The 20,789-nt window shown below is 44.4% G+C and overlaps 1 protein-coding gene across 4 annotated transcripts in view; it reads right to left on the bottom strand.

Annotated features, from left to right (window-relative positions):
* The window catches only part of LOC118400692 (arf-GAP with coiled-coil, ANK repeat and PH domain-containing protein 2-like), a 76,152-nt gene that overhangs the window by 36,508 nt on the left and 18,855 nt on the right, over positions 1–20,789 (bottom strand). For all 4 annotated transcript variants that reach the window (XM_052475354.1, XM_052475355.1, XM_052475356.1 and 1 more), the window contains exons 2-9: positions 19,938–19,995; positions 16,954–17,073; positions 13,937–13,990; positions 12,645–12,703; positions 11,211–11,394; positions 5,318–5,362; positions 5,108–5,203; positions 1,729–1,803 (exon numbers count right to left, since the gene is read on the bottom strand). In XM_052475354.1, coding sequence (XP_052331314.1) covers positions 1,729–1,803; positions 5,108–5,203; positions 5,318–5,362; positions 11,211–11,394; positions 12,645–12,703; positions 13,937–13,990; positions 16,954–17,073; positions 19,938–19,995 — 691 coding nt within the window. The remainder of the gene's footprint in view (positions 1–1,728; positions 1,804–5,107; positions 5,204–5,317; positions 5,363–11,210; positions 11,395–12,644; positions 12,704–13,936; positions 13,991–16,953; positions 17,074–19,937; positions 19,996–20,789) is intronic.

Genomic DNA, 20,789 nt, shown 5'->3' with positions numbered 1-20,789 from the left:
TGCAGCAAGGCTTAATGACCAGAGAGTTAAATAATATGCTGTATCAACAATACACAAGGTGAATGAATGATTGGCATTTACCACAGTCGGCATGCATGGACTTCAACGGATACACACGACACAGAGCACGTCAGGCATGTAATTAACCCGGTCACGTCAGGCATTTGTCAATAATACATCATGGTGACTACCCTAGTCTGTCTACATGAATGACTGGGTAGGTTTTGCTCTAGCAGTCTACTAAATCCCTGTCAGGGACAGTCAACATGCAGAAAGAACAGGAGACAGCACAGAAACAGGACAGAGACAAAAATGGGCAGGGGAAAAGGCTTACCTGCAGAGCAGCCTGGGAACGAGTAGAGAGTGGAGGAGGAAGAAAGAGGAGAGATTAGAACTGCTTATACATACTGGCAGAAAGAGCGGGAGGGGAAGGACGAGAAGGAGTTAGGAGAAAGGTAGAGAGAGAGGGAAAGAGGGAGTGTATGAAAGAGGCAGCGAGAGAGGGAAAGAGGGAATGAAGTACCGAGGCTGAGGGAGATGGAGGGAGCGAGACAATATAAAAATAGCATTCTACTGAAAGGGGGGTGGAGAGTGAGGGCGCTGGGAGGCAATGATCTCAAGGACGAGCAGAAGTTGGCACGGGCCACCTATGAGAGAAGTCCTGGCTGGAAATGGTGCTTAGGCTGGAGAGCCAGCTGCTGCTCACCACGTGCGCACACACACACACACACTAAAAAAGGGAGCGAGAAAGACATTTCCTTGAAGACGCAGACTACTATGACGAGGCCAGGCAGAAACACACAGACGCACTTAAAACTCACCAAATGTACAAAAACAGGTTTCAGTTAGTCTTGTCCCAAGTGTCTTGGACTTACATTAACTACCAATACAAAAGGAATTGGATTTATTTTACCTTTAACGGGGAGTTCCATTGAGACCAAGGTTTCTTTTGCATGCACACATTTGAAATGGGAATATTTCTGGGGATTTAGTTGGTGACTTAGGCCTAGATGACATCTACCACCCAACACGGTGGCATTAGAGGGCTGTGATGGTACCCGTTGTTAAGTGAGCCCTCCGGAGCATCCGACCCACTTGAATAATGTAAGTTGTGTGACTGTATGAGATCACCCTAACGTTGTGTACCAAATGGCATCCTATTCACTATGTAGAGCACCACTTTTTACCAGAACACCATTTTAGGACGTAGCCTGTGAGATGCCATTACCCAAGCCTGTCCAATGAGATGCCATTACCCCAGCCTGTCCAATGAGATGCCATTACCCAAGCCTGTCCAATGAGATGCCATTACCCCAGCCTGTCCAATGAGATGCCATTACCCAAGCCTGTCCAATGAGATGCCATTACCCAAGCCTGTCCAATGAGATGCCATTACCCAAGCCTGTCCAATGAGATGCCATTACCCAAGCCTGTCCAATGAGATGCCATTACCCAAGCCTGTCCAATGAGATGCCATTACCCAAGCCTCTCCAGTGACGTAGATAGTTAATAATGGCTCCATTCATAACAATACATACTGTATTTTTCTATGTCTGGGGGTATTTTTGAAAATCGCAGCAGAGTTTCAGGGCTGGTCCTAATAGAAAAGGGTAGGAATATAATAAGAAATGCTTTTTAAAATCGCTGAGAGATCTCCTCTCCCAGATCACCACTCTAGAGGCTCATAGAGCTGTCCAAGGCTAGGGACGGGGGGGACGGGGGTTGTACCTTCTGTTGAATGGTGGAGTGTTTCTGCTCCATGTCCCTCTTCTCTTTGGCTGCATCCACCACCAGCAGGTCCAGCTGAAACACAGCAGAGTGTGTGAAACCATTAAGTGGGTGAGTAAATGTGGGGCGGCAGGGTAGCCTAGTGGTTAGAGCGTTGGACTGGTAACCGGAAGGTTGCAAGTTCAAATCCCCGAGCTGACAAGGTACAAATCTGTCGTTCTGCCCCTGTACAGGCAGTTAACCCACTGTTCCTAGGCCGTCATTGAAAATAAGAATTTGTTAATAACTAGTTAAATAAAAGGTCAAATTAAAAGTAGGTTGCATGGTTTTGCTCACCTTAAGCCTACAAATACCTTGTGCCCATACCAGTAGTCTTAAAGAGGCTTCCTTCACCTCAACAGGGTTGTGTTCATTGGGCAATAATCAAATATGACTATCTGATTGGACAAGTCCAGGAAGTCCCTCCTGTTCTTACATCTGGTGCCTGATGAACACGGTCCAGCACTGTTCCCCACAATCCCCAGTAGGCTTCTGCAATATTGCTTTAATGCTAGGGTACCGAAGTACTGTCTGAGAAGTGCTAGGGTACCGAAGTACTGTCTGAGAAGTGCTAGGGTACCGAAGTACTGTCTGAGAAGTGCTAGGGTACCAAAGTACTGTCTGAGAAGTGCTAGGGTACCAAAGTACTGTCTGAGAAGTGCTAGGGTACCAAAGTACTGTCTGAGAAGTGCTAGGGTGCCGAAGTACTGTCTGAGAAGTGCTAGGGTGCCGAAGTACTGTCTGAGAAGTGCTAGGGTACCGAAGTACTGTCTGAGAAGTGCTAGGGTACCAAAGTACTGTCTGAGAAGTGCTAGGGTACCAAAGTACTGTCTGAGAAGTGCTAGGGTGCCGAAGTACTGTCTGAGAAGTGCTAGGGTACCAAAGTACTGTCTGAGAAGTGCTAGGGTACCGAAGTACTGTCTGAGAAGTGCTAGGGTACCGAAGTACTGTCTGAGAAGTGCTAGGGTGCCGAAGTACTGTCTGAGAAGTGCTTGGGTACTGAAGTACTGTCTGAGAAGTGCTAGGGTACTGAAGTACTGTCTGAGAAGTGCTAGGGTACTGAAGTACTGTCTGAGAAGTGCTAGGGTACCGAAGTACTGTCTGAGAAGTGCTAGTGTACCGAAGTACTGTCTGAGAAGTGCTAGGGTACCGAAGTACTGTCTGAGAAGTGCTAGGGTACTGAAGTACTGTCTGAGAAGTGCTAGGGTACCGAAGTACTGTCTGAGAAGTGCTAGTGTACTGAAGTACTGTCTGAGAAGTGCTAGGGTACCGAAGTACTGTCTGAGAAGTGCTAGGGTACCGAAGTACTGTCTGAGAAGTGCTAGGGTACCGAAGTACTGTCTGAGAAGTGCTTGGGTACTGAAGTACTGTCTGAGAAGTGCTAGGGTACTGAAGTACTGTCTGAGAAGTGCTAGGGTACTGAAGTACTGTCTGAGAAGTGCTAGGGTACTGAAGTACTGTCTGAGAAGTGCTAGGGTACTGAAGTACTGTCTGAGAAGTGCTAGGGTACTGAAGTACTGTCTGAGAAGTGCTAGGGTACCGAAGTACTGTCTGAGAAGTGCTAGGGTACTGAAGTACTGTCTGAGAAGTGCTAGGGTACCGAAGTACTGTCTGAGAAGTGCTAGGGTACTGAAGTACTGTCTGAGAAGTGCTAGGGTACTGAAGTACTGTCTGAGAAGTGCTTGGGTACTGAAGTACTGTCTGAGAAGTGCTAGGGTACCGAAGTACTGTCTGAGAAGGTCCAGTGGGCACACAAATGTCCTAGGTGGCAAAGGTTCATATGTATATTGTCATTTAAATCGGCATAGTAACAAACCCCCCACCTCGCAACCACAAACTGTTCACGCCCCTCTTGTTGACGGAGAGAAAGCGCGACTTTAAAGCTCATTTCCTGCAATTCAACACATTTTCCATGACGTGTGTTTTTATGATACCAGGAGTCGAAGCCTGACAGTTCCACCCCCCAAAAATTATAATAAATATATATTTTCTGGTGTGTGATTTTGTAGTCAAGACCTGTGGCCCGTACTGACCCCACCAGTCGGGTATAGGGGATCTAGTGTTTTCAAAACAGTGCAGATGAAGGATGTGAGACGAGGAAGACACTTTAGATTACCAAGTATTTTGGAGATCAAGTCTGTCTGTAGGGGAAACTGAAAACTAGCAACCAGAGACCCCAAACTAGGCTACTAAACTATCTTGAACAGCCCTTTGATGTAGCTAGAGGTAAGTCTGCTTGCTCCTTTTCAATCTAGCCCATAGACATGTCGATGTACCGTGGATAAACAGCTGCTCCTCTAAGAGATGAGCTCTCCTCCTTGAACAAAATGGATGCCACCATTGATGCGTTATCATGTGTGAAATTGGATCGTGGGGAGATTTATTCTCTCCTTCGTGGTTAGCGCCACATCCACTACATTAAAACAACTTCAAATTGAGTAACTTATCGACTGTTTAATTAGGTCACTGGATGACACCAGAGCTTGTTTCCTACATTAGTGTAATTCTAGTCTCCTCTTGTGAATCTAAAATCAGCAGCTAGGATAACTCATCTCACAGAGAGGAAAACACTACCCGATGACAGAGGAAACATATTACTTAGGCTTAGAGTTCCAATGAACCACAAATAACCATTCCTCATCCAGTTTCCTCATTTCCACTCTGCTCTACCAAGATAATAATCATCGCAGCAGGAGGAACAGCAGCAGGAGGAACAGCAGCAGGAAGAGATCGGTCACATTTTCCGTTTAAACCTCCCCTGGCAAGGAAGAAATCTGCTGGTTTATCTGACTAGTGACCACGGCAAACACACACACGAAAGTGCATTATTTCTGGCCAGAGACCCTGCCTAGTGCCACAACTAGGGCACATTTGTGAACCCAGAACAGAGAACTGTTTATAGGCAGAAGCAATTTGTTTTCAGCTCAACGCCGAAGCAGGGAGGCCAAGTGTTGACTTCCATCATGGCAACACCATTCTGTACTGAGAGCAATGCCATGACCGAGGTTCTCAAACCTCTCCTCGGGGGGCGCCCTGCCCATGACCGAGGTTCTCAAACCTCTCCTCGGAGGGCGCCCAGCCTATGACAGAGGTTCTCAAACCTCTCCTCGGGGGGCGCCCTGACGTTACATGCATTTGATATAATCCAGATCAAGCACACCTGATTCAACATGTCGACTAATCATAAAGACCGACTAGGTGAATCAGGTGAGATAGTTCAGGGCTATGAAACCTCTCCCGAGGAGAGGTTTGATAAAACACTGCTATAAGGCATGAGAGGCCCAGGGCTGTGGCCAGCTGTAGCTACAGTACAACGGGAGACAACAGGGTAAAGGCCTACCTGTCCCCCCAGTTGTTTCATCAGCGGTTGCAGTTCACTGAAAAGGTCGTAACCCTGATGGAAGAAGGTCAGGTGGGCGTACATGAAGGACAGCATCTGCGGAGAGAAACAGACCAATCAGAGATGTCGGATATGAGGCAAGAGATGTAGGATCAACATACTGGTACTTAGGTTTATATATGAGGAAGTCCTCTGGAAAACAATATTTACCGATTTGAGAATTTCCGATCTTCTCTTGGACTGTAGTACATTGATCTGTGTGTGGGGGGAGGAAAGTTCATGGTTAGATTATGTCTATGAGAAAGCTAGAGAGAGCACTGTACTAGTGAAATTATGGAATCACAAACAGTTCCTAGTTCCAACCAGTCAACTTTAAATGTATTTCAAATTAATTGGTCCCCATTAAAACGGGCATCATGACTAGCATATAATTAGCAAGAATTATGCCACTCTAGATTGAATAGATGGCTATCCCTCTCTTTGACATCAGGGGGAGCCCCTCCTCCCTCTAGCAGAGAGATGCTGCAGTCAGGATGTGTCCTGTGATCTCATATGCCCAGCTGCACTGTACACAAACTGCTATGACCTATCGGGTTTACCCTTTAGACAGAGTTAATTAACGTCACACACACACACACACACAAGCCTGTTGCAGTCTGCCACTCAGGTTCATTTCAAACTGCTATGACCTAGGAGCTATAAAAGAAACGGGGGCTTTTTCTTAATCTGGGCCAACGCGGACAAATTCATGATGTAGTGCGTGTAGATATTTGATCGGGGGACGCAAGCGACAAAGGACGGGAGAGTTGGAGGGCTATCACCATGTTGCCTCTACCATCTTTCATATCTCCTTGATATCTGCTGAAGGATTAAAGACCCGCGGAAGGTTCTAGGGCGCTGGTTGTTTACCCACTGGTCAGTTGAGAGGATATTGAGCAACATAAAGCACAGAGTCAACTGGAAAAGGTCTTAATATTCCAGTACAGCTGTTAAAAGGGGGTCGTCGACACGAACAACTCACTCCTACAGAACACATTCAAAAATGTACAACTTAGATTGTTTTTACCAGCTGTGATTTCATGGCATGGGCGATAGGTTATCGGCGCTTAATAGCAGAAAAGCTAAATACCACACTACCCCATTTAGGGACGAGAGAGAGAGATAATTTATCAATCAGCCCTTGAAAACAGAAAAATGCCCTCATTGTGAAACGTATGCACTAGAAAACAGTCCACTTCCCCATTCACAGCAACACCGTCTTCGTCACAAACGGCACCCTATTCCCTATATAGTGCACTACTTTAGACCAGAGTCTTATGGCACCCTATTCCCTATATAGCGCACTACTTTTGACCAGAGTCCTATGGGCCCTAGTCCAAAAGCAGTCCACTAAAATTAAGAATAAGGTATAATTTGGGCCGCACATTATGGCTACGGCTGGTCCCCTTATCAGCCGACATTGTCCATGAATCATCACTGCAGCCGCCCAGGAGCAGCCGCCCAGGAGCAGCCGCGGCTGTATTCATGTAAATGTATTCCGGTGATATACGACTGTTCTCTCCATTGTGTACTGTAAAAGCCATGTGGCCTTGACAAGCCTGGGTCTTCAGACTAAATGTGACAGCCCTAAAAACTATGACCATCTATGGGACGACAGAAAGACAGAGGTCCAGTGAGTGGACAGCACCCTGTTGGACCTATAGGCTGAATGTGCCTGAGTGTGAGGATTCTTATCAGGGTCTGCATTGCATGGACACTTTGGCCTTTACTTTCATGCTACAGAGTAGAGGCCTTCGCGGTTCCAAAATGTTGTTGGGGTAGTTGTGTTGTTGGACTTTCTGTTGTTGTTGTTGTTGTTGGGGTAGTTGTTGTTTGACTTTTGTTGTTGTTGTTGTTGTTGGGGTAGTTGTTGTTGTTTGGGTAGTTGTTTCTGTTGTTGTTGTTGTTGTTGGGGTAGTTGTTGTTTGACTTTTTCTGTTGTTGTTGGGGTAGTTGTTGTTGGACTTTCTGTTGTTGTTGTTGTTGGGGTAGTTGTGGTTGATGGACTTTCTGTTGTTGTTGTTGGGGTAGTTGTGGTTGATGGACTTTCTGTTGTTGTTGTTGGGGTAGTTGTTGTTGGACTTTCTGTTGTTGTTGTTGGGGTAGTTGTGGTTGATGGACTTTCTGTGGTGGTTGTTGTTGTTGTGGTGGAGGTTGTGGGAGTTGTTGATTCTGGACCAGTTGTAATTTCCTCTGTTGTTTCACTTGTTGTGGAATATGTTGTTGTCTTAGATGTTGTTGTGGTAGAGGTAGTAGGTGCTGTTGATTCTGGACCAGTTGTAACTTCCTCTGTTACTATTGTTGTTATGGATGGACTTTCTGTTGTTGTTGTTGGACTTGCTGTTGTGTTGTTTTGGACTTTCTGTTGTTGTTCTTGTTGTTGGGGTAGTTGTTGTTGTTGGACTTTTTGTTGTTGTTGTTGTTGTTGTTGGGGTAGTTGTTGTTTGACTTTCTGTTGTTGTTGTTGTTGTTGTTGTTGTTGGTCTTTGTTGTTGTTGGACTTTCTGTTGTTGTTCTGTTGTTGTTGTTGTTGTTGTTTGTTGTTTCTGACTTTTGTTGTTGTTGTTGTTGGGGTAGTTGTTGTTTGGACTTTCTGTTGTTGTTCTTGTTGTTGGGGTAGTTTGTTGTTGGACTTTCTGTTGTTGTTCTTGTTGTTGGGGTAGTTTGTTGTTGGACTTTCTGTTGTTGTTGTTGTTGTTGTTGGGGTAGTTGTGGTTGATGGACTTTTGTTGTTGTTGTTGTTGGGGTAGTTTGTTGTTGGACTTTCTGTTGTTGTTGTTGTTGGGGTAGTTGTGTTGTTCTGTTGTTTTGTTGTCTGTTGTTGTTCTTGTTGTTGGGGTAGTTGTTGTTTGGACTTTCTGTTGTTGTTGTTGTTGTTGTTGGGGTAGTGTTGTTGACTTTCTGTTGTTTTCTGTTGTTGGGGTAGTTGTTGTTGGGGTTAGTTGTTGTTGATGGACTTTTGTTGTTGTTGTTGTTGTTGGGGTAGTTGTGGTTGATGGACTTTCTGTTGTTGTTGTTGTTGTTGGGGTAGTTGTTGTTTGGACTTTCTGTTGTTGTTGTTGTTGTTGGGGTAGTTGTTGTTTGGACTTTTGTTGTTGTTGTTGTTGTTGGGGTAGTTGTTGTTTTGACTTTCTTTGTTGTTGTTGTTGTTGTTGTTGTTGTAGTTGTTGTTTGACTTTCTTTGTTGTTGTTGTTTCTTGTTGTTGGGGTAGTTGTTGACTTTCTGTTGTTGACTTTTGTTGTTGTTGTTGTTGTTGGGGTAGTTGTTGTTGTTGGACTTTGTTGTTGTTGTTCTTGTTGTTGGGTAGTTGTTGTTGGACTTTCTGTTGTTGTTGTTGTTGTTGGGGTAGTTGTTGTTTTGGACTTTCTGTTGTTGTTCTTGTTGTTGGGGTAGTTGTTGTTTGGACTTTCTGTTGTTGTTGTTGGGGGTAGTTGTTGTTGATTCTGGACTTTTGTTGTTGTTGTTGTTGTTAGTTGTTGTTGTTGGACTTAGTTGTTGTTGTTGTTGTTGTTGTTGGACTTTCTGTTGTTGTTGTTGTTGTTGGGGTAGTTGTTGTTGGACTTTCTGTTGTTGTTCTTGTTGTTGGGGTAGTTGTTGTTGTTTGGACTTTCTGTTGTTGTTGTTGTTGTTGGGGTAGTTGTTGTTGGACTTTCTGTTGTTGTTGTTGTTGTTGGGGTAGTTGTTGTTTGACTTTCTGTTGTTGTTCTTGTTGTTGGGGTAGTTGTTGTTGTTGGACTTTCTGTTGTTGTTGTTGTTGTTGTTGGGTAGTTGTTGTTGTTGGACTTTCTGTTGTTGTTGTTGTTGTTGGGGTAGTTGTTGTTGTTGGACTTTCTGTTGTTGTTGTTGTTGTTGGGGTAGTTGTTGTTTGACTTTCTGTTGTTGTTCTTGTTGTTGGGGTAGTTGTTGTTGTTGGACTTTCTGTTGTTGTTGTTGTTGTTGGGGTAGTTGTTGTTGTTGGACTTTCTGTTGTTGTTCTTGTTGTTGGGGTAGTCCCTGAAAAGTTACAAATCGCGGGGGCTATTCGATGCTAACGCAGTACCCCACAGGATGTTTTTGTGCTGGTCAAAGGCAGTTAGGTCTGGAGTGAACCAAAAGCTATATCTGTTCCTGGTTCAATTGTTTTTTAATGGGGCATGCTTACTTAAAATGGTGAGGAAGCACTTTTAAAGAATAAACAGGCATCCTCTACTGACGGAATGAGGTCAACATCCTTCCAGGATACCCAGGCCAAGTCGATTAGAAAGCCCTGCTCGCTGAAGTGTTTTAGGGAGCGTTTGACAGTGATGAGGGGTGGTCGCTTGACCGCAGACGCAGGCAATGATCGCTGAGATCCTGGTTGAAGACAGCAGAGGTGTATTTGGAGTGCAGGTTGGTTAGGATGATATCTATGAGGGTGCCCGTGTTTACGGATTTGGGGTTGCACCTGGTGGGGTCATTGATAATTTGTGTGAGATTGAGGGCATTTAGCTTAGATTGTAGGATGGCCGAGGTGTTAAGGATGTCCCAGTTTAGGTCACCTAACAGCACGAGCTCTGTAGATAGATGGGGGGAGGGGAGGGGGGGCAATCAATTCGCATATGGTGTCCAGGGCACAGCTGGGGGCAGGTGGTGGTCTATAGCAAGCGGCAATGGTGAGAGACTTGTTTCTGGAGAGGTGGATTTTTAAAAGTAGAAGCTCATTGTTTGGGCACAGACCTGGATAGTAAGAGAACTCTGCAGGCTATCCCTGCAGTAGATTGCAATTCCGCCCCCTTTGGCAGTTCCATCTGGTCAGAAAATGTTATAGTTAGGGATGGAAATTTCAGGATTTTTGGTGGTCTTCCTAAGCCAGGATTCAGACACAGCTAGGACATCCAGGTTGGCAGAGTGTGCTATGGCAGTGAATAAAACTAACTTAGGGATGAGGCTTCTAATGTTAACATGCATGAAACCAAGGCTTTTACGGTTACAAAAGTCAACAAATGAGAGTGCCTGGGGAATGGGAGTGGAGCTAGGCACAGCGGGGCCTGGATTAACCTCCACACCACCAGAGGAAAAGAGGAGGAGTAGGATAAGTGTACGGCTAAAGGCTAAAAGAACTGGTTGTCTAGTACGTTCAGAACAGAGAGTAAAAGGAGCAGGTTTCTGGGCAAGGTAGAATAGATTCAAGGCATAATGTACAGAAAAAGGGATGGTAGGATGTGAATACAGTGGGGGTAAACCTGTACATAGAGTGAAGATGAGAGATATTTCTAGAGACTATCATTTAAACCAGCTGATGTCACCACATGTGTGGGAGGTGGAACTAAAGTGTTAACGAAGGCGTATTGAGCAGGGCTAGAGGCTCTACAGTGAAATAAGGGAATAATTACTAACCAAAACAGCAATGGACAAGGCATTTTGATGTTAGGGAGAGGCATTCGTAGCCGAGTGATCATAGGAGTCCAGTGAGTGGCTTCAGGCAGCTAGCGAGCAGGGGTTAGCAAGCTAGCAGAAGGGCCTTTGAGGGACGTCGCAACGGAAGAAATTCTGTTGTAGCCCCCTCGTGTTGTTACGTCGGCAGACGGATCAGCAGGGCTCCGTGTGGTAAACCAGGCCAATTGGCAAAATAGGTATAGTGGCCAAAGAATATGTCCGATGGGCCTCTTAAGCTAACAGTCCAATGGTTATTATGACACCTCCACTGTGGGGCTCTATTGTTCCAGCCTAACACGGTCACACCTGAATCATATTAATTTCACAACAAACAGAAGAAAACTGACTGAAACTGAGGGACTGAACTAGTCCAATATGAAACACCAATTTTTTGTTTTCCAGTGCAAAGCTAAGTTTTGCCCTTGAATACAAACGTGACACGGATTCAGCCAATTATCTGCTATTTGCAGGTGTTGGCCTGAAACTAAACCTGGCACACTGGGGGTTTGCGCTCCAGGACAGGGCTTGGTGAAAAACATGTCTTTGCTACTTCATAGTAGGATGAAGTTGAAAAACGGATATAAAAAAAAAAGGTCAGTCTAAGCATGTTTACTTACCTCCGATGGTTAAGTTAAGAATTTATAAGGTAAACTGATCCTGGGTCTGTACCTGGAGGACGTAGTCAAGGACGATGTGGCGGAAGCACTTGCGCGTAGCCGTCAGGATGTTGGTGGCCTCCTCCACCTCGTGCTGCTTGTTGCGAGGCGCCTGGGCGTTCTTGTTCAACGCCGCCTCCTTCTCCTCACTCACCTTGTCAAACTGCTTCTTAGCCTCTTTGAACTTCCGCAGGTCCCTAAGGGCGCGAGTTAAAACACAGGTCAGAAATAGGTATGACACTGAGGAAAGCCTCACCTCCGCTAAATGTTTGTCAATTTAGTCAAATTGTACTTCATCCAGGAATATAGGCATTACTTTCTTTCATTCATTCCTTGGCATTCAATTGTTTATTTTATTTTTGAGACATTCTTTGCAGCCATGTTTTGGTTGTACAGGTTGAATGGAGAAGGCAATGAGATTCTCTCTGGTTTCACATGGTTCATTTTTTTTCACATTGTTTAAAAAAAATAACCAGAACTAGTGGCTGTAATAGCCCAAATTACCAGTAACCAAGAAGAAAGGACCAATTGATGCCACTCAGGCGAAAATAAGAAAATGTGCTACATTGAAACATGTATTAACAAGCAGTCTAGCTAATCATTAGAGGAAAAAGTCTATCTTCTATGTCTATAGTATTTTAAAGGAAAGTAACGTCCATAAACATATATCTCCCTTCTTTTGAGTCCAAATGAGTCTACCGCCTTCAGAGTGATGTCACATGCTCGAGTTAAGTACTTGACAAAGCAATTAATGACTATTTAGCTAGTGTGTGCAGTGTGACATTGTATATTTAAAATGAATTGGTACAGATATGAGGACACTAGTTACTCTAAACAGAGGAAAAGGTTACTACCTCAACTCAAAATGTTGTTTTTTGGTTTGTACTCAAAATCTTGTTTTTTGGCTTTGTACTGCTCGAGTCTGAGTAAAATAAAAGTCACATTGGACTGCTTAGGAGGAGTGAGTAATTGTTTGGTTAGATAGTTTTGAGTGTTTCTTTAAAAATAAAAAAAACCTGATGTAGGAGTTTTGCCTGTATGTGGTGTGGGCAAAGGCAGGCTTAAACTCTTACGCAAATTCTCTGGGAAAATGACAAGAAGCTAATATTCTGAACAAATAACCTAGTATTACACATTGCATCCTGGACTGAGTCTAATCCCATCCTCCATTGTATCGATGTGCTGTCCCTAATCTCTTCATTCATAAGCATGTGATGCTTGTGTGCGTGGGCTTCCTCCTTTTGAGCAGTTGTGCGGTGTGAATTTTTTTTTTTTTATACGGCCTCGACCATGTCATTTACTTCCTTAGTTATTTTTGACCAAGATCATGATCTATCAGAAACCATTTATATGTTTAATACAGAGATACTGTTCATAACTTAATGTCCATTGTTATTGTGTACAAGAAGAACACTTAACAGTGATGTGTTGACGTACTTATACTTACTCTTTGACAAATGTTAGAAGCTGTGTCTTAATCGATCGCTGGGCCTGGTCAAACAAAATCTATAAGCAGAGAAACAAATGACTGATTAAGTACCTGTCCAACCGAGTAACAGCCGCAACCTTTTCACATTTAATTATGACGAGCTGGAGTGTGTGAAACTCATTTATTTACACGCAAATGGTGTGTGTTCTGCAAGTCAGCACTCCATCGCACCAGGGTGTCCACCTCTACTTTATAGAGGAGTTCACAAAACGTGACAAATAAAATCAGCATTGTTCAGACTGTCCCCCTCCAGACACATTTTAATTCACACCAGCCTATAAGGTTTCAAAACCCAATCAGCTCAATAATGACATGCTGTGACGCAGCTAGTTAGTCAGAGACCACCGACTCATAGAGCTTCCTTCCAAAAACAGACAGTTAGCTAAATTAGCCTCAGACACACCAAAGCTGAAGGCCTCACGGTGTTGAACCTGCTGATGCAGGACCAGACAATACGACCAGTGTGGTTGGGACAGGAGGGGAGGGCCGTGCTCTGGTGACAAAACAGACTTTTGGCTCTGTGCTTTAAGGATCATGTGCTCGGGGTTAACACTGGAGTAGCAAACTTGGAACAAATCATTCAGTTGATCTCACTGCAGTCTCCAGTGTCGAGTCATGGTCTCAGACCCTAGGGTTTAGGCAGTAGGACACTAAGACAGGACCTGGGAGGTCTCTCCAGTGTCGAGTCATGGTCTCAGACCCTAGGGTTTAGGCAGTAGGACACTAAGACAGGACCTGGGAGGTCTCTCCAGTGTCGAGTCATGGTCTCAGACCCTAGGGTTTAGGCATTAGGACACTAAGACAGGACCTGGGAGGTCTCTCCAGTGTCGAGTCATGGTCTCAGACCCTAGGGTTTAGGCAGTAGGACACTAAGACAGGACCTGGGAGGTCTCTCCAGTGTTAAGTCACCATCTAAAACCTGCTCTGGTGCACTATAGGGTTTAGGGGGAATGGTAGAGAGGGTAGGACATTAACATGTGTCCTACCACACTTGAAAGAAGAGACTAGGGAGGCATTTAAGCAGGCAGGACGTTTGTTCCCTGTTACATGCGGTTAAAGGCTGTGTTTGGAACATGAGATGTTTTTGGTTTTGCAGTTCTGCTTTTCAGCGAGACGAAAGCCCGACTATTTTAAGGTCCCATTCCTGTCAAAAACCACCCACTGGCACTTAACATTGATGGTCTTTGGGTTAGACACACAAGCCAACTGTATATCACAACCACGTTCTGTTTTAAAATCAAATGTCATACCGTGTGATAGTTGATCATCTCCTGCAGACTCTCAGCAAACGTTGTGAGACTGGACTGTGGGAGAAAAAAAAATAAGAGTAACACAAAGATACTAGGTCTGCACGTTAGATACTAGGTCTGCACGTTAGATACTAGGTCTGCACGTTAGATACTAGGTCTGCACGTTAGATACTAGGTCTGCACGTTAGATACTAGGTCTGCACGTTAGATACTAGGTCTGCACGTTAGATACTAGGTCTGCACGTTAGATACTAGGTCTGCACGTTAGATACTAGGTCTGCACGTTAGATACTAGGTCTGCACGTTAGATACTAGGTCTGCACGTTAAATACTAGGTCTCCAGTCACCCTACTCATAGACTGTTCTCTCTGCTACCGCACGGCAAGCAGTACCGGAGCTCCATGTCTAGGACCAAAAGGCTCCTTAACAGCTTCTACCCCCCAAACTGCTGAACAGTTAAATCAAATGAATAATTCTACTCACTGTTTATTAATTATGCATAGTCACTTCACCCCTACCTACATGTACCAATTACCTCGACTAACCTGTACCCCCGCACATTGACTCGGTACCGGTACCACCAGTATATAGCCTCATTGTTTTATTGTGTGAATTATTCTTTTTTACTTTAGTTTATTTGGTAAATAAACTCTTTCTTAAACTGCACTGTTGGTTAAGGGCTTGTAAGTAAGCATTTCACAGTTTTTATTTATTTAACTAGGCAAGTCAGTTAAGAACAAATTCTTATTTACATGGACGGCCTATCAGGGAACAGTGGGTTAACTGCCTTGTTCAGGGGCAAAAGGACAGATTTTTACCTTGTCAGCTCAGGGATTCGATCAAGCAACCTTTTTGGTTACATGTCCAACGCTCTAACCACTAGGTTACCTGCTACACTCGTTGTATTCAGCACATGTGACAAATAAAGTTAAATATTTTAAAAAATCTAAATCAATCTGTATTGTGACGTTAGGTCCAGATACACGGGACAGAACAGCGACGTTAGGTCCAGATACACGGGACAGAACAGCGACGTTAGGTCCAGATACACGGGACTGAACAGCGACGTTAGGTCCAGATACACGGGACAGAACAGCGACGTTAGGTCCAGATACACGGGACAGAACAGCGACGTTAGGTCCAGATACACGGGACAGAACAACGACGTTAGGTCCAGATACACGGGACAGAACAACGACGTTAGGTCCAGATACACGGGACAGAACAACGACGTTAGGTCCAGATACACGGGACAGAACAGCGACGTTAGGTCCAGATACACGGGACAGAACAACAACGTTAGGTCCAGATACACGGGACAGATACACGGGACAGAACAGCGACGTTAGGTCCAGATACACGGGACAGAACAACGACGTTAGGTCCAGATACACGGGACAGAACAGCGACGTTAGGTCCAGATACACGGGACAGAACAGCGACGTTAGGTCCAGATACACGGGACAGAACAGCGACGTTAGGTCCAGATACACGGGACAGAACAACGACGTTAGGTCCAGATACACGGGACAGAACAGCGACGTTAGGTCCAGATACACGGGACAGAACAACGACGTTAGGTCCAGATACACGGGACAGAACACGGGACAGAACAGTGACGTTAGGTCCAGATACGGGACAGAACAACGGACAGAACAGAACAGTGACGTTAGGTCCAGATACACGGGACAGAACAACGACGTTAGGTCCAGATACACGGGACAGAACACGGGACAGATACACGGGACAGAACAGCGACGTTAGGTCCAGATACACGGGACAGAACAACGACGTTAGGTCCAGATACACGGGACAGAACAGCGACGTTAGGTCCAGATACACGGGACAGAACAGTGCTGTGTGAAAACCTCTGTCTAAGACAAATGTATTATCCATGGATAATAGTCCTATTGTATGAAATAGTCTCACACACACACGGCTCCAGGCTGAGAAAATTTAGTTGCATTTTGCGACCCTTTGACTTGGCTGCCCTTTCTACATGGTCACTTCACGGATTTGGTCAAACCATAAATGTGCATTATCCTCAGATTTATCCTGTCATTAAAGTCCCGCCCTGCAGCTGTGCCAGTTTCGCTGGACCTACTGCTGTGCTGAGCAAGCCACTTACTTACTCCCTCTCCCCCCAGCACGCTGGGAGAATAAAGTGTTTGTCCTGATTGTAGACTAACATTTCAAAATCCAATTGCAGGAGAAACACGCTTAAAAAGAGAGGAGGTTCTCAGCTTTCTGTAGGTATCAGTTTTCTATTAGCAACTATTTTACAACCAATATTTTTTTATATGGCTTTATGAGATATGGAGTGTGCAAAACCTGCATCGGCCATTACGAGTGGCTACAACCGCATCGTTTTATTTAGGACATGGAATTTACTGTTCCTGTATGGATGCGTTGGATTCAAATTATTTCTTGACTACCATCCCAGTAGTCTATTACGTGTCTTAATAAAGCACTGTGAATGGCTTAATAAGAAATTACTTGCTTTTTCTATTGAGCGACGTTTCAGATTTCTTTCCTGGTGTGACCAAATCATGGGCCGGTGCCACAAACTGTAAAATGAAGTGGCACCAGTGGACATTTAGTCAAGCCCTGACACACAACACACTTATGAACGACGGGGTATAAACACTGAATTCCAGACTAGTAGAACCTCCGGAGGGTGACTGAGGTATGGGTAAGAGGAAATCCACGAGTGTAGAGCTATGCTGCTTTAGGTCATTGGAACCTTGAGCAACAATTGTGCTTTTAGGGAGAATTCTTCAGCCAGGGCATTCTTTCAGAAAAATGCACTATGGCTGAACTTCAGACCCAGGGGAGAAGCTGTAAAGGAAAGTGACACGAAAAAGGAACAGAAATGCAGAACCCTCAATGCAGAAATGTCTGAGAAGATAACAGAGGAGTCCCAGTAAAGAGAGTCGAGGGAACTGGCGGTTGTCTAACAGTATGAACAGACAGTTTGGACTTGAGAATCTCAAGCTAAGTTAACATAGGTCTTTTACCTCAATGACTTCATCTTTGGTGGAGCTCGCAGCGAGCTCGCGGATTCCATTGACAAACTGTTTGTTTGCCGTGTTGTAAGCCTTGCCGGCGTCGATCATCCCGATGCATAGCTTCACCAGCTAGAGGTGAGAGAACGAGAGAGAGAGAGAGAGAAAGGGAGAGGGATGACAGAAGTGAGTAATGGATGAAATAGTGCTTGCTTTCCACGCTGGCCCTTTGGGACACTTTTCCATGTTCAAAAACTGATAAATAAACAACTTGGAGAAAGGATGATTTAAATCCACCAGAAATATACTTTTTATTTTATATAATCCTTGAGAACTATCAATCACCAAAATAAAATCTAGAGAGTCAGGAAGAATTTTAAAAAAATACTACTAATAATATTTAGCAGTATATTGTTATGTTTGAGCAGAAGAACACAGCATTAGCCATGGCAAAATGCATAGAATTGCATTAGCTTTGGCTCACAAAACGACCTCCAATTTCCTTCATACTTGACACAGAGAAATGGTATCCACGACTTCATCTGAGACTCTGTGGGAAGTAGACCAAGGGCCTCATTGTTAAAATACCGAAGGATCCCTTAAAAACGGCAACATTCTCTCAGCGGCATGACAAAATGTGTAGAATAAAGGAAATTAGCTTTAAAGCCGCAAAAAAAAGGTCTCAGCTCCATGGATTAATTTGTAGAATCGCAAGAAAATTGCTAAAATGTCTATACACCGCCAACGATGGGGGGCCTCTAAAATTTTCTCAAATTCACACACCAACGGGCCGACCACGGCCACGACCACCACCTAAGCCCCTTTGTGAGCTAGGGGGAAAAAACTGCTCACTGAGGTTGCATTTCCCTCCCAAGAAAGCTGCGCACTTCCGTGTAACACGGAACCCAAATTGGCTGCGTGCGCCATCATGCATACATTTATTTTGCCCCCACACACCAAACGTGATCACGACACGCAGGTTAAAATATCAAAACAAACTCGGAACCAGTTACATTAATTTGGGGACAGGTCGAAAAGCATTAAACATGTATGGCAATTTCGCTAGCTAGCTGGCACTTGCTAGCTAATTTGTCCTATTTACAGTGCCTTGCGAAAGTATTCGGCCCCCTTGAACTTTGCGACCTTTTGCCACATTTCAGGCTTCAAACAAAGATAAAAAACATTTTTTTTGTGAAGAATCAACAACAAGTGGGACACAATCATGAAGTGGAACGACATTTATTGGATATTTCAAACTTTAACAAATCAAAAACTGAAAAAAAAATATTCAGCCTCTTTACTTTCAGTGCAGCAAACTCTCTCCAGAAGTTCAGTGAGGATCTCTGAATGATCCAATGTTGACCTAAATGATAAATACAATCCACCTGTGTGTAATCAAGTCTCCGTATAAATGCACCTGCACTGTGATAGTCTCAGAGGTCCGTTAAAAGCGCAGAGAGCATCATGAAGAACAAGGAACACACCAGGCAGGTCCGAGATACTGTTGTGAAGAAGTTTAAAGCCGGATTTGGATACAAAAAGATTTCCCAAGCTTTAAACATCCCAAGGAGCTGTTGCTAACTAATTTGTCCTGGGATATAAACATTGAGTTGTTATTTTACCTGAAATGCACAAGGCCCTCTTCTCGGACAATTAATCCACACATAAAACGGTCAAACAAATTGTTTCTCGTCATCTCTCCTCCTTCCAGGCTTTTTCATCTTAGAACTTATATGGTGATTGGCATCTAAACCTTCATAGTATTTCACATACGACGACCGGCAACAAAGTTAGTCTTTCAATCACCCACGTGTGTATAACCAATGAGGAGATGGCACGTGGGTACCTGATTCTAGAAACCAATGAGGAGATGAGAGAGGCAGCACTTGCAGCGCGATCTACGTCAGAAATAGAAATGACTTCTATTTTAGCCCTTGGAAACGCAGATGCTCGTTGATGCACGCGAGCAGTGTGGGTGCAATAATTGAATAACATAGATTCCTACATTTATTTTGCGACGCAGGCGGTGTAAGTCAGGGCATTCGTGCCATCATTGACTGCTACCTCCTAGATACTTCAATGTTTGTCCTGCAGCAGATTCAATCTTGAATAAAAAAATTAAATAAATAATAATAATAGCCACTGATTTCCTTGATTGTATGACTGGTCATTCAACGTTATTATCTGTAGTTTATATTCTTTACACCCAAGGGGAATTAATACTGTCCCAATGAAACATGTTGCTTTAAGATTCAACTTGGTTGTGTGGGTAGCTCTCTTTCTCAATGGCAAGGCCTAGTTTCTAAGAAAAGCCTGAACTTTAGCCTCCTCTTCCAGGCACACCCCTCCATCCCTCACCCTGCAGTCACACCACGACTCCTGGAGCAGATCCTTCTGCTGCAGAGCAACAGGGAAGTGACCCAAGGGTATGGTATGAGAGGTGGGGGAGGCACCAATAACAATGCAGTCCGCAATCACTGGAGATATAGGAATAGTGAGTAAGCTTGCAAGCAATAAGTAAAATCCCACCTCTTCCACCAACAAAACATTTCGTTTTTTAAAGCAAAATGCTCCAGTGACTGGCTGCAGGGTCTTTATAGAACTACAAGTGGGATTTCATCACACTCCTTATGTACCCATCTTTCCAGATTGAGACTCTCGTTCCCTCACTCCAGGTCAACTCGTACTGATCTCAGACCAGTTATAAAAAGGGACAGGGACACCGGGTCACTCCAGGTCAACTTGTACCGATCTCAGGCCAGTTAAAGGGGACCGGGACACCAGATCACTCCAGGTCAACTCGTACTGATCTCAGGCCAGTTATAAAAAGGGACCGGGACACCGGGTCGCTCCAGGTCAACTCGTACTGATCTCAGGCCAGTTAAAGGGGACCGGGACACAAGGTTACTATGACGAGGGAGTGGTTCATCTACACAAACAGCAGGAGTTCCATCACTGTGTTCATCCAAGCCCAAATCTGGACCATATGGACTCACCTTGTCGAGTTTGGACTCCAACTCTCCAACATCCCCTTCCACCTCCTCTATAGTGGCCCTGTGAGGAGAAAAACAGCATTACAGTTACTATACTTGTAGAAGGGGGGAGGCTTCATTTCAACTGATAACAGTCAATTATTTATTTTAAAGGATACAAGGGAAAATGGACGGTTGGATACACTGCTTTGCACTGGAAGGTGAGTCATTCAACTGAAATTAAATCCACATCATGTTGGTGCTGTGTGTAGGTTGACGCAGAAAGGAAGCAAAAAGCGGAGGGAAAAGGGAACACACCCCACGAGGGGCCAGATTGAGAGATGACACATTGGGTAACGCCATGGGCCTAAATCTGGCACTTTGTTCCAACTAAAACGAGGCAAAGCACATTTTGGTCTTCCCAGGAACAACACCCTTGGAGCAGCAGCAAGCCACTGGAGAGGAAGAGGAAACTGGAATAACAATTTCAAGAAGTCACTTTAGAACAGAGGTCACCAACCTTTTTGAATCGAGATCACGGAGTCAAAATGACAGCCATGTTTTTTTTTTCCATGACAAAAAATATATATATATATATATATTTTTTTTTAAGACTATGCAAAATTAACCAATTAAAAACAGTTCTGTAGTAATGAGGTTTGTGCAGGTGGGGGCAGTAGGGGCAAAACAGCACCGCATATTGGTTTTGCTTGAATTGCCCTGCCAATGCTTTGTTGTTCTTCACAGCACTGGTAATAGATCGGTTGTATTACATGTGAGGCACAGCTCAGTGAGCATACATTTATAAATATGTTTTATGGTTATGGCTCTGGGCTGAGGGAGCCTGCATCTGATGGTCAGTCTCAGCGGAGGGAG

Source organism: Oncorhynchus keta, chromosome 22 (genome assembly GCF_023373465.1).
Source record: "Oncorhynchus keta strain PuntledgeMale-10-30-2019 chromosome 22, Oket_V2, whole genome shotgun sequence".
Lineage (NCBI taxonomy): Eukaryota > Metazoa > Chordata > Actinopteri > Salmoniformes > Salmonidae > Oncorhynchus > Oncorhynchus keta.
Note: the sequence above shows the minus strand (reverse complement) of the source record. Positions and strands in the feature narration are given on the sequence as shown.